This window comes from Centruroides vittatus, unplaced genomic scaffold (genome assembly GCF_030686945.1).
Source record: "Centruroides vittatus isolate TY-2023 unplaced genomic scaffold, ASM3068694v2 contig_400, whole genome shotgun sequence".
Lineage (NCBI taxonomy): Eukaryota > Metazoa > Arthropoda > Arachnida > Scorpiones > Buthidae > Centruroides > Centruroides vittatus.
The window spans coordinates 1,683,308-1,708,962 of NW_027122215.1; the positions used below are offsets into that span (position 1 = coordinate 1,683,308).

Below are 25,655 nucleotides of genomic sequence, written 5' to 3' on the forward strand. Positions count from 1 at the left end.
CATAAAATTATTTTTATATCTATATTAATGTATAAAGCAAAAATGTTTGTTTGCTGGAGGTAATCCCAGAATTTACTGAACCAATTTTTAAAATGCTTTCACTATTGGAAAGTTTATTCCTTTCAGATGAAAATAGGCTATATACTATTTTCATATTAAAAAAAGAAAAGACATGAGAATGATGTTTTTACTGTGGCATTTGTCTCACATCACTGTTTGTATGCTCCATTTGAAGTTAGTCCCCTTCACCACCTGATAGTCTTTTTTAAACTTATTATCTTATCTATTTGGTTTCAGTTTTGATTTGTGCAGTTTGGGTAATTGTGTATATACTTTGTTTATATTGTCTTAGTTGTTTGTTTCTTATAATAATAATCTTATGTTATCAGATACCTACAACTGTAAGGAGTGAATTTACTTCTCTTAGATGAAGCTAAACTTTTTGTACATAGGTCTATAGTATTTTTGTGTGTTCATTGTTTTAGTATTAATCCTACTGTATCATTATTTAAAAATAAGAATTAGTCTTATGTTATGAGATAATGTACCTACATAAATCAAGTTCTTTCAGTTACTTTTTAGGTATATGGTTGTGAATGATTAAATTTATATTTTCTGCTATGTAAAATGTTTTGCAGGATATATTAGAAATTTAAAGATGCAAAATATTTTTGCATCTTAAAATTTCATGTAAACATTTGATAAAGTGATTATTATTTAGCAGATGCAAATAATAATTTATTATTAGTAATTTTTTTTTGCAAAATTTTTATTCAGTTAAGTAAGAATTTAGTGGTATGTGTATCTATTTAATAATTATTATTTATGTAATAATTAAATTACTCAAATATTATGAATTTATAGATAATAAGTGCATATTAGAATTAAAGTATAATTTATATACCTTTTTTATTCTAGTGGCTAAAGAAAGGAGAGAGAAAGATTCAGTTTTGTTTGGAGAATTGCACAAAAAACTTCAAACAAGTGTAAGAATTAATTATTTTTTCTTTAACTTAGTTTTCTTAAAAGGTTTTTAATGAAAATAAAAAATTAAACAAATTTTAGTAAAAAAATAGAAGATATTTAGATATATTTATTAAATATACAGGTAACCCCCGTATAACACGGGAGTTACGTTCCAAAATATTGACGTGTTATACGAAACAAAGAACTAGTACGAAAAGGGGGGGTTAGGTTCCAAAAATTAAAAAACATGCTATTATATTTTTATAATTAAGATAAATATCTTTATTAAAATTTTCTTAAGTGATACATATTAATATAAATTAAACAATGTTTCCTTTGTCATCACTAAGCACTATTAACTGAGGGCATTTTCTTTTTGGCAAGTTATCCTTATCCTCTGAGCATTTTTCTGCATTATCTTCAGATCCATGCTTTACCTTTTGCAAAAAGTATGTAATTTTAGATTGATTGCTTTTAGTTAAAAGATCTTTATAAATTTCCTTATATGATGCTAAGCACTTACGAAGAATAAAGCAAGTATGGAATAAGGGGAAAACATCTGGCAACCTCAAAAGCAGAAGCGTTGAGATCTGGCAACATTGAAACAAGTTTTGAGAAGAACTGTGTGTATCGACAGAAGGCAGGAAAAGAAAATTTACATACTTAAGTACTAATAGTTCACAAAAATTATTATTTTCATGAACTATTAGTACTTAAGTATGTAAAAATTTATTACATTTCATGTTGTACGAGGGTTTTACCCAATTCTTGAATCGTGTCAGAGTGAATTCGTGCTATAAAAGTACCGTGTTGTACAGGGGTTACCTGTATAATAATAAAGTAATAATAAAATTTGTAATGTTTTGATTTATTTTAAAACAAGCATGAATTTCTTTTATGCAAAAGCTCATGTGGATTATAAATTAGTATTATATTAATAAATAGGTAGCAATTATTATGTTTGTTTTTGCTCAAATTATTTGATTTATATGATAGCAGAATTTTATTTTTAAAAACATAACAAGTTGAAAGATTTTCAATAAAGTGGGTTTGCCTGGTATTTCAAATAATTAGGTTAATATATGTTTTTTTAGTTAGTTATAATTTGCATTTTAAAATATATAGCTTTAATTGGTAAAAAACAGTGAAAAAGAATCCTCACATTTTGATAAGATTGATTTTTACTTTGTAGTCATCGATAGAAGTGTGAAAATAGATTTACAAAAATTTCCAAATCCTATATTTTTGATTTAATCATTTATTGGAACTTATCTGGTCTACAAAAAGTCAGTTTTTGTACTACAAATATAAGCTTAATGTTAGCTTTCTACAGCCAGATTTATTATACTATTAAGAATACAGATGAGCAATAGAAAGCTTGTATATTTGTAGTTTAATATAGACAAGTAGTGTGCTATAGTGTCAATTTTTATACTTATTTATTTCATAAGAACTAAATATAGCTGATCTAGAAATGCCAAATTTCAAGTAGAACAATTATACTAGTACTATTATGTTCTGCTCTAATTTTTATATGAAAGTTGAGACAGATGGTAATTTTTTTCCTTTTGTAATTTAAAACTGTGTAAAGTTTAAGAATTCTTATAAATTCTCTCAAAAACTAGATAATGCTTTCAACTTAATATGAAAAAATGAATAAAACATCTTAAAAATTATTATTTCTAGTTGTGGGACAGTTTTATCAAGTCTAGATTTTATAGGTTGGACCAAGATATTTAAAATATGTTAATACTTTATCATAGTATAATAAATATTATTTTAACTTTGAATTACATGATATATGGTTTAAAATGCAAGTGAAAGTTATAATATAAATTGTTAGATATTTATTTACAGTATATTATAATTTATAGGCTGTACTGAAGAATCGTTGTGCTGTTTTATCTCTCCTTTTGAATCTTAGTAACACAAAAAATGATGGCTCTGCAAAGGTATAAATTTCATTACTTAATACTTAATGTTAAAATCAATAAATATATTTATACAAACATTTTTATTTATTATTAGTTTTTCTGTTAATTACATTAAATATTATAAAGTAAATTATTGAAATATGAATTTACTATTATCATTGATTCATAATTTTTGATTTATTAAATATATGTTTTTAGAAGAAAATGCATTTGTTTTATATAAATCAGTAATGTGATTGATGTGATTTACATATGTGACCAAAGGGTTGGCACCAAATCTGCAATGCCTGTGTCAGGACTGACACCACTGTGTCTTTTAGGGTGGACACAGAAACCTTGATGGCTGCTAATTTTGTTTTTTGCACAAGTGGTCATGTTTGTAGGCACTTGGACTCAGGGTGGAGATGGCCTGAGTGATGACTGGAAGAAGTGCATACTAAAATTTAATTATAAAGAAATAATATCTGTTTATTTATGTAAACTATTTACACACACACACACACACACACACACACACACACACACACACACACACACGTGTATGTATATATATATATAAGATAACAGAGTTCCATTATAGCTTTTATATAGCAAAACATACTGATAAGGCTGATATAGTGTAACATAATTGATTAGGCTTTATACTAGTAGGTACTGGGTTAACAGGTTCCTAGCCGAGAGAGAGAGCTTACAGTATTACATGCAATGCTAAATACCTTGATAACTTGATTAATGGGTTTGAGGTTGCAGATCGTTGAGAAAATTTGAGTTTGTTGGGTCAGCTTATCAGGATTCTTGGATCGAGAAGTTTGAATGTTCGGAGAATGGAGGCGATGGACAGGAATGGTGGTCGAAGGGATTGGCAATGGTTAAACTACACTCGTGTGAAAAGGAGGTGGGTTGGCGAACTCTTGGACCTTGACGACACTCTCGTTCTCAATTTTACCCTTTTGTTTCGGGGGTCCTCCCCCTTGATTTTGATGCTCTCTTTAAGCCATGTTATTATTTTCGGCCAATGGTGAATATTTGTAACTCCAGGGTGAAAGATGCAATCATCTCCATTAATTAAATTGAAATTTTTTTACGCTGGGCCTTGAACCAATTTAACTTTCAAAAGACGAAACATTTTCCCTCAAAAATTTCATTAAGTCTGGGCTCTCACACATACAATTAAATATATACAGTAGAGCGTCATTTATCTGAATCAATTGGAGACTGGGGATGTTCAGATAACCGATTATGTGTGAAAAAATATATTAACCTATCTCATGTTGAAATTTTTCTCTGTTGTGTGTCGCTTCGCGTTGAATTTTCGTTGATTTTAAGCCTAACAAAAATTTTTATAATAATAATCGTGGCTATTGTATTGTTAAAAATTATTTCTTTATTTTGTACAAACAAAATAAATATATTGAAAAATATAAAAAATTATACTTTAGAAGTTAATCTAGTATCAAAAACATTCGATTCAGCACAATACAGTTCGACTGGAAAGCTTTCGGTTAACCGACATTTCAATTGATCGGATAAACGGCGCTCTACTGTATATATAAGCATATGACATTATGACCCTTTAGACACATAGGCACATCTGAACTGGCACTCTCGCTCATGTAACATTCCTCGACCCATTTCACCATTGGTCCAATCTGTGACAAATATAATTAATTAAAGATGACTTGACTAATATAATTAAAGATTATTAATAATTGAATTTTAGACTTTTTTAATTATTATATGTTCTTGCATGCATTTTTTAGTATACTTTTGTATACATCTTTTATTTTTTTTTCCTTACGTAAACTTTACATTTAGAGATTACAAAACAAATGTGACAAAGTCGAAGAAAATTATTCTTAAAAAGTTAGCACTATCGCTGTATAGATCTATACAGCTATAGTGTAAAATTTTATTCATACAGTGATTTTTAACAGCAACTTGAAACAAGACAATTTAGTATAATAGATTAGATATTGCAGTGTTATGCTATATAACAAATCAGTTTAATTAATGTTGATTAATAAAGAACATAAAGTAATGTTAGGTAATTATTTCTAACAGAGACAAGCTTTCAGACTATACTAATTATAAAAAATACCTGATAAATAGATTCTATATTGAAGTCAAAAAGTTTTTATCAGAAAGTAATTGCAGCTCAGCTGTTTTCTTTACAATTGATATTTCTAAGATATTGATCTGTCTGAGAACATATACAGAGGGCAGTAAAAAACAATAATAATTTAGATATTGGTAAAATACTAGAAAAAAATTCATACTTATATATCAGACAACAAAAATTCATTCTGATGAACAAGAAAAATATTCAACAGTATAAAAGTTCATAATTAGCATTAGCAGTTTGAGTAGTTGATTCCTGATTAATCTGTAATCACAAGATAATTTTTTATATTATAATAATTTATTGTCCCATAATAAAAAAAAAGTAATTTTAACCATTCAACTTTTATAAATACTTTAAATTTCTGAAAATTTTTATTATAAAACAATAATAATAAAAAATTATTGACAAGTAATTTTGTAAAATTATTTTTCAGTAAGTTCTTTATATTGATTAATAAAAACTTAACAATCTATCTGTTGGATTATCTATTGGACTATATTTCGGGCTAATAACTAATTAGATACAAATCAATTTGGCTAGAGATAGATGGCTTAACTGCCTACCTCTTGATAAGTTTAATAATTAAAATTAAATTTATTTGAATTTTAGAATAGTTTGAAAGAAAAGAAATGGCCTGGAGTTGGACTCAAATCTGCAGCTCCTGTTTGTTTTTATTTCTAATCGTTAAATTAACCTTGTTAAAGTTTAGTAAATAATCCAGGTTTTTGTTTGATATATCTAGTAGAATTGGGTTGTTTATGTTGTTATAAGTAATTTAATGTCAAATTTATAAATTTTTGATAATAAAATTATAAATATAAGAGAGGTATTTTTAATATTAAATGAAAAATTATTCTAATCAGCATACTGTTTGACAATCTGTATTTTTTTTACTCGCAATCGTTTTATTAATAAAATTTTTGTGTCATATTTACTTGCATATAAGACAAGGTTTTCATTCATTTTTCATTGCTTCAAAAACTAAGTTGTCCTATATGCACGAGCAAAGGATTCTTTCTGTGTTTTTGCAATAATTTTTGTGAACTGTGTATTTGCATTTTTTACTGGATGCTCACCCTCTTGTGTTTAAAAACAAAAGTATTTTATCAGGTTGTTTGAATCATTCTTGGGTATTGTCAGGAGTAAAGATGAATAGCAATAGGAAAAGCAAAACTTTTGAATTGAATTCTGAATTGAAATTCCAGAATCACACAGGGGCCTGATATAAGTTTTAATCCAGTCCCATGTGAAAACAGATAATTATTCGGAAATCAGAATTTGGAGAAACTCATAAGCATAATTAACAGAGAGTAGATTCGACTGTTAAGAATTAGCCAAAAAGGTTCTTATCCAGCTTTACATTAACAAATTATGTTGTGGATTTTACAAGAGTTTTCCTTAAAGTTTAAAATGCCAGTAATTTTTGTGGGACAATGTGCATTTACGTGCATTTAATTTTTTAATTTGTGATTAAACGAAATAATTAGATTTATTAATAGAATTCTAATTTTTTTCTTTATTTTGATCTTTAAAGTCACACCTTATCCCATATGAGAGATCGTCTTATACGCAAGTAAATACGGTAATTTCAAATAAATGTTGAATGTGGTAACAATGCTAATTTCTTTTAAACTATTAGAAATACAAAAATTAAAAAATTAATGGAAAATGGATTACTTTGAAGAGCATTTGTGACATGCTATGTTATTTAAGTTTTAAAAAGAGAAGTAATGTGGCAGAAGCAATGAGTATTTGTAGTGTCTACAGATAAGATGTTTTTTATTTAATGCTTATAGGAAATGCCATATATCTCGGCAGATAAGATGATAGTTGAATCATAAAAAAAGGCCCGCAAAATCCAGGGTTGTCTTATAGGACAGATACAAAAAAACATTAGATTGAAATTTATATAAATTAAAACCATTGTGAAAAAACAGATAAACTGTGATTATTTACTAGTAGAGAGTAGGGCATGTCCACAAAATAGAATAGCCCATATGACGTTTTTGTGAATAGTCAAGGTCATTACCCGAATGCAGAATCAGTGAGAATGTTTGCAACAGTCACAAGGCAGTGCTGCCAGATGCAAGAAAATAAAATTTGTTCATTCGAAAAATTACAAATAGGACATAATTCCATATATGCTATACAGTGTTATTATCCAGATGATGATCACTGATCTAAACTAAATTCATAGGCCGTTGATAGTTTGGGGGTTGTCTTATAAGACAGATATATGCTAAAACTATAAAACTTCGATGAAAATTTATACCTCGTCTTATCTGCTAAGATATACGGTAGTTTGCTAGATTTAAACAGAGAAATTTTTCTCTTAAAAGAGATTAACTCTGTTCAAATGCATAACTTCAACTATATTCAACAATCTCATTTTTGTGGAAATGAGGAGTAATCTGAGATAGACTGTGGAGGAGATTGCAGCAAAACTTAGGTTTCCAAAATCAGCAGCTTTTGTGACCACAAAAGAAGAATCAACATATTTAGCAAATATGACTTATGAGTGTCCCCCCCACACAGAGAAAAATTTGTTAGAGTATCTACATGTGTTTCTCTATGTGGAAAGCAAAAGAATAGCTCATTTTTAGATAGGTTAGTAACAGGCAATGGAAAATGAGTACTACACAGCAATATGAAAAGATGATGATGGTTTGATTCTTGCAGTGCATTCTGTGTAAAAATGAAGTCTTCATTAAATCAAAAGAAGATAATTCTGTGTGTATGCTGAGATCAGAAACCTAATGAAACCATTACTGCAGAGAAATATTGCAATAATTGGATAAATTGAAAGTTGCCATTGAACAGAAGTGACTAGAACTGGCAAGAAGATGCAATGTTCCATCACAATAATGCCAGACTGCACTCAGCAAAAGTTATGTGAGTTTAACTGGGAAATTCTAACATACTCACTATATTCTGCAGACTTGGCTTCATCAGACTGTTACCTTTTTGGATTGCTGCAAAATTTGCTTATTTATGAGAACTTTTGATGATGTAGAATGACACCTGAGTCATTGAGTCATTTTTTTTACTCAAATAGTAAATCTTTTTATAAAAATGGTACAGTGGAACCTCGCTTAATGAGCATAATTCGTTCCAGAACCTTACTTGTAATGTGAAACACTCGTTAAGCAAAACAATTTTTCCCATAGAAATTAATATAAAATACAATAATGCATTCCATGCTGAAAAAATATGCTCAAATACCATATTTACTTGCATATAAGATAAGTTTTTATTCATTTTTCACTGCCTCAAAAACCTAGGTTGTCCTATACACGCGAGCGAAGGATCCTTTCCATTTTTTCAATAATTTTTGTGAACCATGTATAGTTCATGCTGCCATTATAGCAGAGTGCTATTGAGGTCAAGGTGAAAGTCGCTTTTAAAGAGATGATCCAAAAATAGCTGGTCATTTAGCAATGATTATAAATCATGTAGTTATATCATATTTGTTAAATTGGTATTTTTAATGAATATTTGTACATTCTGAATCATTAAAAATAAACTTTTTCCTGTCACATGCATTATAATCTTTTGGTTTTGCTACGTGGGTATCAGGTGCATGGAAAAGTATTCTTCAAAAGCTGATAGCATTCATTTAGAAAACTGCATTTTAAATTCACATGATGGATCAGAGGACGATGCTTTGTGGAGTAAGAGTGAAAAAGACAAGAATTGTTAATGAAGCTTTGGAAGGCGAGTCCAAGTAGACAAAAGGTGATTGTGTCAAGAAAACATGGTTGTTTGCCTTAATATATGCATTTGATGATAATTTATTTGTGATTAAACGAAATAAAATTAGAATTGTATTAATAAATTGAACTTTCTTTATTTTGATCTTTAAAGTCACACCTCGTCTTATATGTGAGATCATCATATACACTAGTAAATAGGGTATTTAATGTATAACGTTTATCCAAAGGAAATTATACAATATACGTTGTTAAGGAGCGTGAATCATCATCATCTAGCATGAAATGAATCAAGCTGGAATGCGAATTGGATTTGCAGAGAACAAAAAAATCACAGATAATTGCATGATGGAGCATGCGCACAATCCGAGAATTCCCCTCTCCTCGTCACTTGTTATGCGAAACTTCGCTCTTTAAGTGAGTCATTTTTTAAAAATTTGATTTGCTTGTTATGCGAGGTACTCATTAAGCAAGGTTCCACTGTATTTATAAATTTATTATGAGATGTGAGATGATGATTCAACAAAATGAAAACTATGTTATGGATTAAAGTAAATCTTAGTCAAAAATATTTCATGTTAAAGTTTATTTTAAAAAACAATATGATCTTTCTGGGTGGCCCTATAAATGTAATAAATGTAATAATTAAATTCTTTCTAAAAAATAATTATTAACAAAATATATATTTGTAATTAACAAAATAATATAATATTGTATATACAGTATTAATAATGTAATGTAAAATGATTTAAGTATTTACCATATTTCTGCACATATTTTTCACACTTTTTTACCATTTTTTACTACACAAAAAATACACAAATGATTTTTGAAGGTAGACTATATTAGTATTTATTCTTCGAAGAAATCTTGATTAATTAATAGAAGAGTTGTGATTTTATAAGGTAGTTTTAATATTTTAAAAACTTTGCATACATATTTTGAATATTTTTAACTCAAGCAGCTGCATACTGTTTGAAGTGATTGATACATGTGTCTAAAGATTTTTCCTCTTCATAAATCTGCTGACCCATCCTTGATTAGCCTTAAACTCAAGGGAAGAAATATTTGTCTGAGCAATATTGCGAGCCCATGATTGCAACATATCACGTGTTTCTCAACTGTTATTGTGCATTTTTTCAACATACTTTTATAACAGTTCTTTCTCAAGTTGGGGATACTTTCCAGTCATAAGATCACAAAATGCTCTCACATTGGACTTTGCATTGCTTGGAGCAGCTTTTTGTTTACTCTAGTCACAAACAAGTGCCTCACTGACACCAAATTGTTTTTTCTGCAAAGCAGATTATTTTAATTTTTACTGTGCAGCAACATTGTTATTTTTTCTTGCCATCTCACAAAGTTGCAGTTAACTCTACTCAGTATGACACTAAGAAACCTACTAAAGTGCTATAAAGCATCACAATTAACAACTGTCCTTATTCCCTAACCTCATTGTCTCCAGCAAGTGTACTGTTAAGCCTATACAAGGGAATAAGGGTAAACAAAGTACATGTACCATAAAAATTCTTGTTGACTGACTCATGTTCTATCTCCTACACTAAATGGTTCAGTATGAGAAAGTAAGAAGTCTTGCATTTTTCACACAAAAAATACTCTAATATTTTGTTCTCCCTAAAAATATTTCTTGGAAATACATGTGGAAATACGGAAATCCAAAGAATATTTATATTTCTGTGTACATACTGTCTAGTTGGATCTTGTTTATTACTAGGACTTATTATACTGATGTAGTTTCTGATTAGCAAAGAGAGGAGGTCTTAGTCAGAAGCCAAAACAAAAATATCTTTATTTTCACCTTTCTTTGCTAATCAGAAACTCCACCAGTATAATAAGTTCTATTAATAAACAAGGTCCAAGTTGACAGTATATACACAGAAATGTAAAACAGCAAGGACATATAAATAAAAAAAAATTAATATTTATAATTTTTTGTCAAATATATAAAGTACATCCTGATAGTCATTATTTACACAAATTTTTTAAAAGTTACTATTTCTAATATCACAAAAAATGAGAAAATTTTGTATAAATTTCTCTTACAGGCTCCTCTCTTCAATAGTTTTTCAAAACTAATTACATCTACTCCATTATCAATTAATAATAGAGATTTTCCAAATAAACCTGTTTCCTCAAATGGCACAGTATCAACTATTCATGCTGTCAGTAGTAGCATTCCTTTATACAGCAAGGACGGTGAAGGAAAAGTAACTAATGGCAGTATAGAAGATCCAGTTCCATATTCTACAAAAATCTATGGAAGCAGAGTTGCCAAAGTTGCTGCTATGTTTTCAAACAAAGACCAGCAGATTACTTCTAATACATCTAATGTTTTAACAGCAAGAAGAAAATCTTTATCTAGTCCTAAACAAAAATCAAGAGAATCTGATCAAAGTGAGTCGTTATTATTTGAATCTTAAAATATTAGATATTTGAATGCTCTGTGATTAGATATTACAAAGTTGCTTTTGTTTAGAAAAAATATTTTATTTGAATTTTTACATAAAAAGCAAGTCTTGAGATACCTGAACAAGAACTACTACGTGAAGTACTTTATGCATTTCAAGGCATTAAAGGAAATTACATACAATGGGAAGGAGCCAAAAATAATTGCCATGTTGATTTAAAGGTAAATTTAATATTTTTATAGAGACTAAACCAATAAATGAATTGTTTTATCGAGATTCATAAGTAATAGATTTAATAAAGTATGATAATCTAATTTGAAAGTGAAGAATAAGTGTTAAATTTATAAATATTTGTTTAGGTTTCCATGCCTAAACCGCAGAGACATTTAGTACTAAGACTGACTGAAATAGGATGGTTTTATACTAAAATTCATAAATTCTGTGACGATCATAGCAATGATAGAACACTTGGTCTTGTCGGTCAGAGTTTTATTGCAGCTCTCCAAGAAGAATTAACAGAATATTATCGACTACTTGCTGTTTTAGAATCTCAGGTAAATTGAAATATTCCACACCGAAAAACTTCAAATTGTAACTGATTTTTATTGATAATTTAAACATAATTTATTAGTTACAACAAGAAACAAATGGAAATGTGTCTGGAAGAATACCAAAATGTAATCTAACATTACACAGACTTTCAGTTTGGTTATTAGATCCTTTTGTTCGCATGAAAATACTGGCTTCATTAGTTGATGCTTGCAAAGGTAAAATAAATTTAGACCAAAATTAAGATTTTACTTGTTATAATTTCTTGTTTAAATGTAATTAGGTCAGAAGGGTGGTGCATTGGCATCTGCTGTATATTCATTTTTACAGCATGGAGATCCTGATATTAGGGATTTAATCAAGCACATATTAACAATGGCAAGAAATTTTATATTTAAAATTGTTAGTTTAGCTTTAACTCAAATTTTAAAATATTATTTTAAATATTAGGTTGTTCAGCCTATTTATCGAATGCTTAGTTGTTGGATTTTTTGTGGTGAATTAGAAGATACTTATGGCGAGGTCAGTTGAATAAAAATATTACTAATTCATTTTAAAATTATGAAATTTTGGGATGCATCATTTACACATTCCAGTATTTTATTTAATTTTATCTGTCAAAGTTTATATTTGAATTTAGACTAATATTGCTAATTATGAAATATCTTTTAAAGTTTTTTGTAGCAGCAAATGCTTCAGTTCCAGATAGCATTTTGTGGCAAGAAAAGTATAGCTTGCGCAAAGGAATGGTTCCAGCATTTTTCACTATGGAACAAGCAAGAAAGGTGTTTAATATTAATTTTTATACACGTATTGTAATTTTTCAAATTTATTTTATAATTTTATTTTAAATAAAAAATATTTCAGATAATGTCAACTGGAAAAGCTATAAATTTTCTTAGACAAGTTTGTAACGATCACACAACAGTTAAAGGAAGAGAAGTAATTAAAAGTTCCATGGATGCTAACAATGGTATTATTATTATTATTGTTGTTGTTGTTGTTGTATTTAATGCTAATTTATGTTTATAATGATGTGAATGCTATATCAGAACAAATACAAGATTTAATTGTGTAAAAATACATATCTATTATGTTCAAATGATCTGTATTAATAAATATATTTATATTTGAAAAGTTCTTGATTTAATAGTAACCTGTATTTAATAGATGTTATAGTCAACTATATTTCATTTCAAAAAATTAGAAATTATGTTTTTGTCATTTTGAAATTGAACTTTATATTTTGATTTCTAAAATATTTAATATGGAATTAATCATTTTTATACTTCTGAAAAGATTGACAACTAACTACAGCTTGAACCTCACTAATTTAGAATCACTAGTCTAACATCTTTGGACAATAATTTGAATTTGGTGGTCTTTAGTTTGAACAGCTGGCCAATAGCAGGTATGCATTGTTGCTATTGTGAAAAACTGAAATTATTCCATTCTGGACATTAAATTATCTGAAATTATCTGCAACTACGTAATGTAGGGGCTTAGAAAAGTTTATACTGACCTTAAAATGAAAAATGTGAAAAACCAACATCTGCCGAGATCTGTATTTTTATCACAGGTTACAATTCTACTTTTTGTATTTTTAATTTTCTAATCATATGAAAAGTAGCCAATTTGTGATTTTTAAATGTTTACACTGAAACAATTTAGCAGGTTTTCTAAAATTATGCAAAATTATCAATGTTTTCTCAGAGTTAAAAAATATCTAATGCCACCTCAAATTATCCCTATATTGGATTATTATTTGCAAATTGCTAACACTGCAGCTGTGGCACCACCAGCACACCATATCATTTCTCTGCCATAGCTTGCTTATAGTAGTTTATGCTGCTAAAGGTAGAGATGATATCATATTGCTATTCTTTGTCCTAAGCTTTGCTGGTTCAGAAAATCCATTATTCCAACTCTTGTTTTGTCCCAAGCTTGCCAGACTGTTGCAGTTTGACCTGTTGATGTATTTTATATAATACATAATTTGGATAGTTCTATAAATTTTAACTTATAGATTAAATCATAAATTTAACCACAAGATTGTATGAGTTTTTTTTTTTTTTGTAGATAAAAATTTAATTTTGATACTGTGAATTGAATTGCATGTTTGAGTTAGTTTCATTTACAGTGATGCCTCATACTTTAAATTTAATTCATTTCAGGCGGTTGTTTCAAAGTCCAAATCAATTTTTCCCATTAGAAATAATGGAAAGTGAATTAATTAATTCCTAGACCATAAACAATAGCCATTTCAATAAACTTTAACAGCAATTACACATAATTTAAGACAAAAATAACAATTAAATGCCCTAAATAATAAATTACAATATGAAAACAATAATTAAAATATATAAATACTAAGTGATAAATAAGCCTGTAATCCATGCAGGTCATAAAACTAATTATCCAGTGGTCATAAAACTAAGTACAGTAGAGCGTTGATAAGTGGAACGTCGGTAAGTGGAATGGCCGGAAAGTGGAACGATTTTCAGTCGGACTGTGTCGTGCTGAATCGAATGTTTTTGATACTAAATTTACTTCTAAAGTATAATTTTCATGTTTTTTATATTCTTCAATATATTTATTTTGTTTGTACAAAATAAAGAAATAATTTTTTAACGATACGATAGCCTCGATTATTATTATAAAAATTTTCGTTAGGCTTAAAATCGATGAAAATTCAACACAAAGCGATACGCAACGGAGAAAAATTTGAACATCGGACAGGTTAATGTATTTTTTCGTACAAAGTCGGAAACTGGAACAAATCATTAACTGGAAGGACCCCAGTCCCCAATTGGTTCCACTTTTTGACGCTCTACTGTAACCCTTTCAGTTTTATCTCTTCCAAGAATTCAGTATTGTATTACTTACTACTTGAACAATTAATTAAGAATGTTCATGTGTTAGTGTAGCTACTGAAAATTTACTCAGTATATCCGTGGAGTACACTCATTCTATCCTTGAGAAAATGTATGGAGATAGGTGTAAATTAAAATTGTTATGACATTTTGCTCGTTATAACTGAACTCATTATATCTGTGTTTGTTATAACCAAGTTCAACTGTATCTAAATTGTTCTTGAATCTCTTGTTAGTATCGTTTATAACAAATCAGATAACTTAGACAATAACATGAATGAATTTTCATTGTAAGGCATTTAATATATTTATTCAATGTGTTTAAATTGATTGAAGTACACGCATTTGTACATATATTGCACATGTTTAGTCATATAATATTTATTTCATATATTCATGTACTGTACATTGTACTGTACATAGTGTAGAATTTGATAAAATCTTAATATATTTATAAAATCAATAATCACTTGTCTAGTTGAATCTGTCTTCAGTCAAGATAATGATGGAGAGTTCCAAAAGCTATTAGAAACAAGTTACAGAACTACTAGTCATCATGTATTATCTGTTTTGCATGAAAAATATAAATTTTTGGATCATTTGCAAGTAAGGAATGGTTTTTATAACAACATAACATTTTAACATGATTAATTAAACATTTAAAAAAATTAATTTCAGGCCATGAGGAAATATTTGCTGCTTGGTCAAGGAGATTTCATTCGACATTTGATGGATTTATTAGAGTAAATTTTTATTTTTTTAAAAACAATATTAATGTATTGTGTATAAATTCTTTTATATTTATCAATTAATTGATATTAATCAGTTTGTTTAAAAAATTATTATTATGTTCTGATTCTAATTAATTAATCACATAATGATTCATACATTTGTATCCTTGAGTATATATGATTTGTGTTATATTTAATTATATGTAATTTTAATTTCAATTTTTTAGCATCAGTATTCAAGAAGAGAGAATTTAAATTTCATTTTTATTTTTTTATTACATAGAAGTATAATACATAATAAAATAAAAATATTAATTTATTAAACTAAATTATTAATCTAAGAATCAATCATTAGAAAATCAGAAAAATAACTATATTACATAATGAATTTTTTTATATATATATATACAGAATAGAACTGGCCAAACCTGCCAATATGTTATACTTACATAATTTGTCTGGAATATTAGAAAGTGCCATACGAGCAACAAATGCACAGTTTGATAACATTGACATCCTTCAGCGATTAGATGTCAGATTATTAGAGGTATTGTTTTATTAAGCTTATGAATTTCATGCTGAGAATAAGGCTAAAATAAAACATTTAAAATCAGGTTTCAGCTGGAGATACTGGATGGGATGTTTTCAGTTTGGATTACCATGTAGATGGTCCAATTGGAACAGTAAGTTTTATGTTTGTCTTAACTATATGTAAACTGACTAATATATGTATGCAAATTAAATTATTACTGTATAATTGAACTGGTTTTTTGTAATTTTAGAGTTAAATTTAGAATGTAAAGTAAGCTAAACTTAACAATTATAAAGTTGCTGTAACTTTCAAATTTACTTAATTAGATTTCTTTTTTTTCAATGAGATGAAACAATAAAAAATATCCTAATTACAAATACAAAAACTAAATCAATATTAATATGCATTTATAATTCCAAGTAAATACTAATTAGTGCATTATGAGCTTTCTGTCTATAATCTACTAAGTAACTATACAGGCATATTTGCATTGCTGTTACAATTTTTAGACAAATTGCACACATTTTCATTTTTAATTAAGACTTAGTGATCCAGAATGCATTTCGGTGATATCTTTGCCCTCTTCAGCTGGATTACATATTCTGTTTCGAACTTTACAATATTTGTTTCACAGTTTAAAATATTGATTTGTAAAAAGTAAAATTTAAAATATAAATAAATTACAACTGCCATATAAAATTATATTTACATTATGATAATAATTAAAGTATTCTAAAAACTATTAAATACAGTAACAGTACTTAGTGTTGATTTTCATTTTAATATCTTTAACATCACAATAATATCAAAAAGTTCAACAAAAATACTAGACATTGTAATGATACTTTACAACATTATGCAATGTTGACATAAGTTACAAGAAAGAAATCTTCAGTTCTTTCTTAATTTTCAACTTGCATAGATTTTCCTTCTGTATTCTTTCTTTTATAATAAATTTGGCAATATTTTACATCCCATTCAGTTTGTTTTAATTGATAATGCGGCCAACAGGTATCACTAGCATAATAATTGTATATATAACGCATTTGAAACCGTGTTGGTAATTATTGTTGTCTCCTAAACACTATAAAGTGCAGACGGACACTTGGCAACCTTCATCTTAAGTTCAACTGAAGTAAACTTAAGATGAAGATTGCCAAGTGTCCGAGTGTCTGCACTTTATAGTGTTTAGGAGACAACAATTGTATATATAATTATTACAATATTATTAACTTAAATTTTACCAAAAATTTTTACACACTTTTATATATTATTATTAATTAAACTAATTTCAGATTCACCTAGCCACTTTGGTTATTTTTTATTAAGTAAATTCACTATTTTTTTACTACTACATAACTATTTTAATTCAGTGTTGTCATATATATATATATATATGTTGTTTGCTTTTTTTAATATAAAAATGCTCTAAAAGTTGCCTTTTATAAGCATTTTGATCCTCTTGCAGTATTTTAAGAATATTTAAATTAATTTTACAATTATTTGAATTACAATGTCTGACAACAACAGAATTATTATATTTGATGGCATGTACGTTTGCTAATTCTTAATTTTCAGTTGTTTCACCTGTATGTGTTTCAACTTCTGCAACTACATTCAAATTTATATACTACAGCTGCTTTATTTAATATGTTTTGATTGTTTTATTACTATTAATATGTTTTGTTAAAGTATTTTGGTGATCTGGTACTAAGATTATATTGTATGGTTGTTTTAATATATTTTAATTTTCCCAAAAATTGTTTCTATATAAATTACTTTTTTATATTTTATATAGTAATATTTTTATTATTATTTATTTTTTTGCCTATTTGTAAATCTTGTATCCATTTTTTTTTTTTTTTTAACTTTTTCTGGTTAATTATTTAATAAATAAATTTTAAAGGCATCCTTTATTTTTGTCACAAGATTTTGAAGTTCTGTTATAGATTTTTCTGTATTTCCATTTTAAATGTGTTTTATATGTTTTGTTATTGTTGATTTGTAATTTAACATTATTGGGATCTGGGGGTTTAACATATTTTTTAATTAGGAAATTATTTTTTTTATTTTTTTCAATTGCTAAAACTAAATAAATAATTTTATTAAGTTTCTCAACTTCCATTTGAAACTTTACACTAGGATCTAAATTATTTACTTCTTGTAAGATGGTTTGTATTCTCTTGTATGTTTACAAGAAGAAAACAATTAATTTAAAAAATTGTTTGTTTTAGGTTTTTGCACCACAATGCATGATAGCATACTTACGATTATTTAATTCTCTTTGGAGAGCCAAACGTATGGAATATGTGTTATCAAGCATGTGGAAGGTTCGGACCACTCATATAAGACTTGTGAAGAGAATTTCTGGCAAGTGAAGAGATTCATAGTAATGATGTGCATGTTTATAAAGAAAAGGCCAAAGGTTATGTTTAAAATACTTTTTATTTTCAGAATTGGGACCAGTTTTGCATCATTGTCATATAATATTGTGTGAAATGATTCATTTTATTCAACAGATGCATTATTATATTGCATTTGAGGTAAAACATTTCTTTATAAGAAAAATACATACCTTTTACATTTAATTCTAATTAATCAGTTAAAATTTATTAAATAATTTATTACTTTTTTAGGTGATGGAGTGTTCTTGGGCTGAATTACTTCATAAAGTGCAGGAAGCCCAAGATTTAGATCAAGTAATTGCTGCGCATGAAGAATTTTTAGACTCTCTCTTAACTAGAGCATTATTAGATGAAGAATCAAAAGTATGCAATTTGTAAATTTTGAAAAACTTTATTAAACAATTTACTTACAACACACAATTATTCTGAATAATAGAAGCATTGATTTATTTTGAACAAATTTTATTTATTTATTTTTTTATTTTAAATTTTGAATTGAATTTCACAATGTTTTGAATTTTATAAAACATTACGGATTATATTTTGCTTTCCTCAATTAAATCACAAATCATTAATAGTAATTTTTGAAAGAAATGTTTTATTTGTATTAAAATCATTTCACCTGAAAAATATTTTATAGAATAATGCTTGTTTAAAAAATAATTGATTATCTATGTTCAAAATAAGGTTACAAGAAATAATTGATAATAATTCTTAAATTATTATTATTATTAGTATTATATTCATTCAAAAATATTTTAATTGTAATTTAAACTTTTGTGTTTTATCTTCTTTTTGTAACAAAATTATAAGCATTTTATTTGAGTTTTATTTAAATGTTGTTTTTTTTTTTTTTTTTTTTTTTGAGATTCAAGAATGTTAAAGCTTTATTGCTTTTGAATGATCAGATTACAAATTTTTACTTCTTGGTTGTTATAGAATATAACATAAGGAAAGTATTGTCACTGGTCATATTTTGACTTCTCTGGTTTTTTCATTTCTCAATGTTTTGACACTCAAGCCCAAAAATGTAAAAATAAACCTGTTACAACATTGTGTATGTGTTGGTGTCTATTTTGCATTTTATCTCAGGACCTGGATGAACCAAAAGTTTTGAAACTTGACAGTTATTTCTATATATGGCACATTGATTCTAAGTTAAATTTTGGTGGTTTAGATTATGATGTAGAGAGATCTTGTCATATCTTGAGTGGGGTTGGACTTAATGAAAATTTTACTTGTTATTGGCATTTACAATTACTTTAAAAACTCAGTCCTATGTTTAAAAAGTAAACCTTTTCTCTTTTTATAACAATTAATAGTGTAAAAAAATTGTTTAAATCTTATAACAGATACAGTTTTAACTTTGTAAATAATAAGTAATGGGAAATTTGTGCAAAAGCCTTTGTCAGTTCTTTCCGTCTTATTTATAATACAACTTTAGATTTGTGTTCTTATATTTTACTATCTTTTAAATTTTATAAATATTAAGATTAGCATTTTATTAAACATTATTTAAATGAAAATTATTATTATTATTATATTTTAATCAATAGAATTGAAAATAAATGTATTTAATACTTTATTTTTTAAATATGTAATTAAATGACTTTATGACATTTTTAATTTGTTGATTTTTTTTCATAGATTACATATTTGATATTGTGTTGGAAATTATTATTCTATAATCAATATTCCTGGAACATTAAAGTGTTAATAACATTTAATATTTGCTTTAAAATAACCTAGTTCTAAACTTTTTTTAATAAGTTTTTATTTACATAATGTTAATCAGTTTAGTAAATGTTAAACTTATTGTAAAACTTTCTCTCTTAAATTTTTTTTATTAAGTAATTCATTTAATCTGTTTTAATGTAATTATCAAAGATTGAAAAATTGCTTTCATATAATTAATTCTTTTATACTTGATACAGATGATAGAGAATTGTGTGTAAGGAAATTACAAATCAAAATTCTCAAATTTACTACTAACAGATGACAATTTTTGAGGTCTTAAACATATGAAATTGCATCTACTTTTATTAAATGCAACTAACTTTGTAGATTATTTTGTATATTAAATAATAATTCATATATGAATAAGATTTTTGATATACAAAGATTTTGTTTAAAATACTTTATAAACAGACAAATTTTTTCATGTTTCAATAAATTATATATTAATTATGTCATAAATTTTAGGATTTGTTAACTCAGCTACGAGCCATTTATGATTTGATAATTCAGTTTCAAAATATTCAAGAAAAATTTTGGCAGCAGGCAAATGACATTGTTGAAGAAATATATCATCAAGAAGCGATAATAGTTTCTGATACAGAAAAGGTAAATAGGAAAAAAAATTGTAGGATTAATATATATATTTATAAATAAATAATTCTAGGGAAAATGGGGAACATCTGAAGCAAGAACCGCTGCTTATGAAGATTCTAAAAATCAGTTTATTCAAAATGCCATTCCTACAGTAAAGGCACAGTTACGACTTCTTGAACGTTCCTATGAAGTAAGTATTTAACAAAAACAAATAGCTTAATTTTTTTTTAAAATTTTTGTTTTCACATAACTCTGTTTTAGCTTATTACTTCATTAACTTATGATATTAGATTGGTAAAACCTTATTTCATAGTAAATACTGATTACAATAGACATTCTTAGTAAACTGATATTTGCCAGTTTAAGTTTTATTTAAATTTTTGTATGAGTTATTGTTGCTTTATAGTGTTAGTGTGAGATAATCAGTAACTATCCATTAATCTAAATTTAAAATAAAATATTTTAAATGCATTTACTTATTAAAGTAATGACTGAAAATAGGATAGAATGAATAAATTAAATAAGATGTGTTAGATGTTGCTATTCTCATTACTTTAAATTTTCTAATCTATCAATTTAATAAATGTTAAACTTATTTTTTGTTTTGTAATTATCTTATATGAGAAGCATTATTTACTGTTTAATTATGTTAAAATAAATGTATTTTCAAATTATTATTTATTATTATTATTATTATTAATAATAATAAAGTGATTATGAAAATTATTAAAATAGCATTTCTAATGTTTAATTAAAGTTTATAATATTGAAATAAAAATAACTGTTAGTTACTTCATAGTGAAACTCTAATAAATAGAACTTTATGAAATTTTGTCTTAATAAGTAAAATTTTTTTTATAGGATATGGTACAGAAATTCTTATTAATGTTGACTGACCATACAGATCCAAATCTGCGATTCCTCAGTTTCCGTTTGGATTTCAATGAGCACTACAAGAGCCGCAACACTAGACTGCATACCTCACTGACTTATCAGCATCGTCGTCGATCTCTGAAATAGAGATGATAAGTTTATTCTCGGTAATATTTACTTAGTGCCAAGTTTTGTAACGTTGAAAGTTGTCTTTTTTCTAGGGCTTTTTATTGCCTTAAGTAGAAACTTAAGTGTCTTCCACATATTAGAGGAATGTTACATTTGAAGTTTGAATTTTATAAATATGTAACAGGGATCTTTAATTGTTTAATATACTTCTGCTTAGTTTTGATCACAGTAATTGCAAACATAATACTAAAATTAAAAACATAACATTGATCAACAACAATGTTTATCAAAAGAGATTTGCATTCATAGTTGATGTTTAGTTATTGTTAACTATATTTATTGTTGAACATTAACAAATTGTATATAACTAGAAATACATCTTGATGTACCTATTCAGATTTGTGTACATTTTTTAAGATTTTAAAACTGTTGAGTTGTAAGTATAGAAAAAACTTCCAAGTTTTATTCATAGAATATAGAGTATTATTTAAAGCATTTTCTATACATGATACAAATGTGTGTTGCTCTATGTGAATTTTGTTTTGATGTATGAATTTTCATACTTATAAAAGTCTAGAAATGCCACATAGCAAGATGGTAAATAACCAGTAAGTATTTATTTGGGAAAAGTTTTTTTAAGTTTTAATCACCTTTAATACTTAAGAGTCTGATTTTATCAAAAACTTCTTTCTTGCATATAAAACAAATATCACTACAAAAATTACATTGATGTGGTCATTAGGTATATTGTCTTGTACACTATATAATTGAAATCTTGACTATGAAGTTCAATTCTAGCAATCGTACCAACGATTTTCAAGCACTCACGTTTTAAAACTGCCGTTTGTAAATATAATATAATTACATAAAAATTGTAACAAAAAGATAATGCACCTCATTTGAAAATCTTCCATAATCAGAATCTGTATTAAACCATAATTGAGATGTTGCTTAATTTTTTAATTATACAAGAATTTTTCCATTATGTCTGTAGTTATCAGAGCTTAATGTACATTCTTGAAAGTGGCAAATATAATAATTTATATACTTATATGTAGTATAAAATTATAATGGAATGAAATATACTTTTAGGATAAAACAATTTAATACATGATGTATATAAGTTAAATATGCAGAAATTTCTCTTTCAAATTTACAAAAATTTTTCAAACTGCATTCATGCTATTTTTCTGGATTCAGTCTCATATGGATTAAAAATTATTATTGAATGGAAAATTGTTCTCTGTCATCTGTATTTATCTAAGAAACATTGATTCTAGAATGGAAGTTTAAAAAAAAATAGATATTTACGTGCCGAATATTTTTGTTATATGTAGATTAAGTTGCACCCTTTTTTTTTGTATGATATCAATAAGTAGATAGCCTAATTAAAGTGGTCAAAAATGTATTTATTTTAAGAAATGTATTTGGTTGTTACCTGATTATCATCAGCATACAGAAAGAATACAAATAACAGGAATAGAATGAATTTGGATAATTAGCCAAGCAAAGATTCTTTAGAAAGTGATTTTTAAAAATTCTTTGTTACTGTAAATTATTCAAGTTCATTCTATTGTTATTTTTATGCTGGAAGCTGAAATGGGTAAGTTCAGACTGAAAACGTTTCTCAAAATAGCTTAAGTGAATGAACATTTTTACCTATTCATTGAGATTATACTATTACAATGGCAATTTTTATGGATTTTTCTAATCTTTCATTGCATTATTTACATTCTATAAAGAATTTAGCAGTTGAAATTGTTCTTATATAACAAAAAGTAATTGTAGTCAGTAGCTAATCAGTTGTGACCAAGTTTTAAGTTGCAAATTTTTTGTTAAAATATAAATTTAAATATAATATATTCTTCTGTAACACTTTATGAAAACTATTCCTAAAAATAACAAATTATTGAGTAATTACTTGCTATTTACTTTAAAAAAAAAAAAAGCCAATTAAAAGTTTTAATTGGTTTTTTAGTAATATTTATGAAAATATATAAGATAGAAAATACTGTTTTTAACTAAGCATTTTAATAATACCAAAATAAAAGTTAACACTCATTTAATCATCGTTTTTAGAGAACATTCTTTAAGAGTTAAATTATTTATGGATTCAAGCAGAATTTGAAACTTATGAATTGCAGCTAATAATTTTAGATACAGAAAAGTGCTTAAATGGAAAACCAGAAGAAACAATGTGATATGATGTTTAGCTTTAAATTAAAATTAAACATTTACATCTTATAAATGACATCAAGAAGTTAATACATTATTTCATTTAAATGCTGAGGTTTCTCCATTGGTATCTAAATAAATATAATAATTTAACTTCAAATATTTACACATCTTTATAATTTTAATTTATGCTGAAATATTTAAAAATTATGTGAATACATTTTGTGAATAAAGAATGAATTCAAGAATAATTAATTCACCTCTGTAAAAATGATGTGATTTTGAATGGAGAGAAGTGTGTGCAAGCATTAGAATTCAACTTGGATTAAATATAAAGGATGTGGAAGGTTTCAGTTTTAATTATATTGTTATCTATGTTGTACTTAGTATATTAATAGGACTTATTATACTGGTGTTGTATCAGTTTTTCCAAATAGAGGAAATCTTATTCAGAAAAAACACAATCTTTATTTTTCACCTATGGAAGGATGTGGAAGGTTTATCAACTAGATAATGAGGATGATTTATCCTCATTATAAACAATTCATTTATCTCTCTTATTATATAAACTAATCGACAAAATTAGGGACTATAATAATAGTAATAATAATTGGATAAGGATACCATAAGAACTGGCTAATTTCATTTTATCAATGCCACACAGGTATGCTATGGTTATAACAGTTTGCACGGATCTCACAGCTTACTAGAGATTCTTTTTTGTTTGTTTGTTTAATTGGATTTTAATATAAAATGATTTTATTTCCCCAACAAGTTGCTGGGTTACATAAATTCAAATAAATAAATGTCAATTTTAAAGCATTTCTTTTTCTTTTTGCTTAATTTCATATCATGGTTCATATCATATCACACATCATTTTATTGGGAAAAATCATTGATCATGTGGCTCTTGTACTTTCTTCTTAATTTTGTCAAGGGTGTATTTTTTAGACAAGCATTTTGGTAGTAAATTTTTATTTTGGTAGTTTTGCACTATTGGATTATAATTTTAGATAAGACAGCTGATAGAGGATAATTAAATTTATTGAGATAATATTTTTAAAACATTTTTGGAGGCTGAAAATTTTTGTGGGTACCTCATGTTGCTAACAGGTCTACTAACGAATGTTATAGTGAGTAAATCTTATCAAACCAAATCAAAAAATGTGATGTAACAAATGTTTTTGTATAAACACCACAAAGAACAGAACCCAGTCATATCATTCAATTCATAAATGATGTAAAACAGGTGCATAAAAATGAATGCAGTTAGAAAATTTTTATAATGGAATGTCAAAGATAATTATTGTGCTTTTTAAGTACTAGACAATGGTTTTCATTGTCTAAATTTGTTTATAAAAACTTCTACTACAGATTCTGTCATTTGTTACCCAATTATATTGCTTAAGAGTGCATTCATTGTTTTAAAGTGCCTCTCTATTAAATAGTTGAAGATTGTTGTCACATTGTGTCGGTGTATAAATATATCCCAGTCAAAACTAAGGTTTCTCGTGAGACTTTTCTTTGAATCAAAAGGACACCAGTGAAGTGTTTTATGTTAATAATGTAAAAAAATGTTTCTCATTATTTTAAAAAGTGTAATAAAAGTGTTTTAAAAGTTTTGTTCTGTCTGAATGTTATGTTTGCAATGGCCAGGGTAATTTAAGATACTATTTTGAAAGATGGCATTTGAATATAGTCCAGACTTTCATAATTATAAGTTGAGATTGAGATGCAGTCCCCATCCTTCATCCATATTGGCCAGTCTGTTCTGTCAGGCTTCCTTATAATTGGAACCTTAATGTGCTAAGGCCATTTAACATTAAGTCAATTAACAATTTTTGATTATAATGAAATATCCTCTTAGGATTATTATAATTATGCCATCTTAAATGC

The 25,655-nt window shown here is 26.6% G+C and overlaps 1 protein-coding gene across 1 annotated transcript in view; it reads left to right on the forward strand.

Annotated features, from left to right (window-relative positions):
- Positions 1 to 25,381, forward strand: part of LOC136976422 (gamma-tubulin complex component 3 homolog) — a 37,124-nt gene extending 11,743 nt beyond the window's left edge. Inside the window, exons 4-23 of the mRNA XM_067271686.1 lie at positions 919 to 986; positions 2,841 to 2,918; positions 10,799 to 11,147; positions 11,264 to 11,382; positions 11,521 to 11,715; positions 11,793 to 11,928; positions 11,994 to 12,088; positions 12,161 to 12,232; positions 12,385 to 12,495; positions 12,578 to 12,683; positions 15,062 to 15,189; positions 15,262 to 15,326; positions 15,726 to 15,861; positions 15,929 to 15,997; positions 18,081 to 18,216; positions 18,301 to 18,389; positions 18,483 to 18,614; positions 20,454 to 20,594; positions 20,653 to 20,772; positions 21,444 to 25,381. Of these exons, the coding sequence (XP_067127787.1) occupies positions 919 to 986; positions 2,841 to 2,918; positions 10,799 to 11,147; positions 11,264 to 11,382; positions 11,521 to 11,715; positions 11,793 to 11,928; positions 11,994 to 12,088; positions 12,161 to 12,232; positions 12,385 to 12,495; positions 12,578 to 12,683; positions 15,062 to 15,189; positions 15,262 to 15,326; positions 15,726 to 15,861; positions 15,929 to 15,997; positions 18,081 to 18,216; positions 18,301 to 18,389; positions 18,483 to 18,614; positions 20,454 to 20,594; positions 20,653 to 20,772; positions 21,444 to 21,602 (2,504 nt within the window). The 3' untranslated portion in view covers positions 21,603 to 25,381. The remainder of the gene's footprint in view (positions 1 to 918; positions 987 to 2,840; positions 2,919 to 10,798; positions 11,148 to 11,263; positions 11,383 to 11,520; positions 11,716 to 11,792; positions 11,929 to 11,993; positions 12,089 to 12,160; positions 12,233 to 12,384; positions 12,496 to 12,577; positions 12,684 to 15,061; positions 15,190 to 15,261; positions 15,327 to 15,725; positions 15,862 to 15,928; positions 15,998 to 18,080; positions 18,217 to 18,300; positions 18,390 to 18,482; positions 18,615 to 20,453; positions 20,595 to 20,652; positions 20,773 to 21,443) is intronic.
- Positions 25,382 to 25,655: the final 274 nt, after the last annotated feature.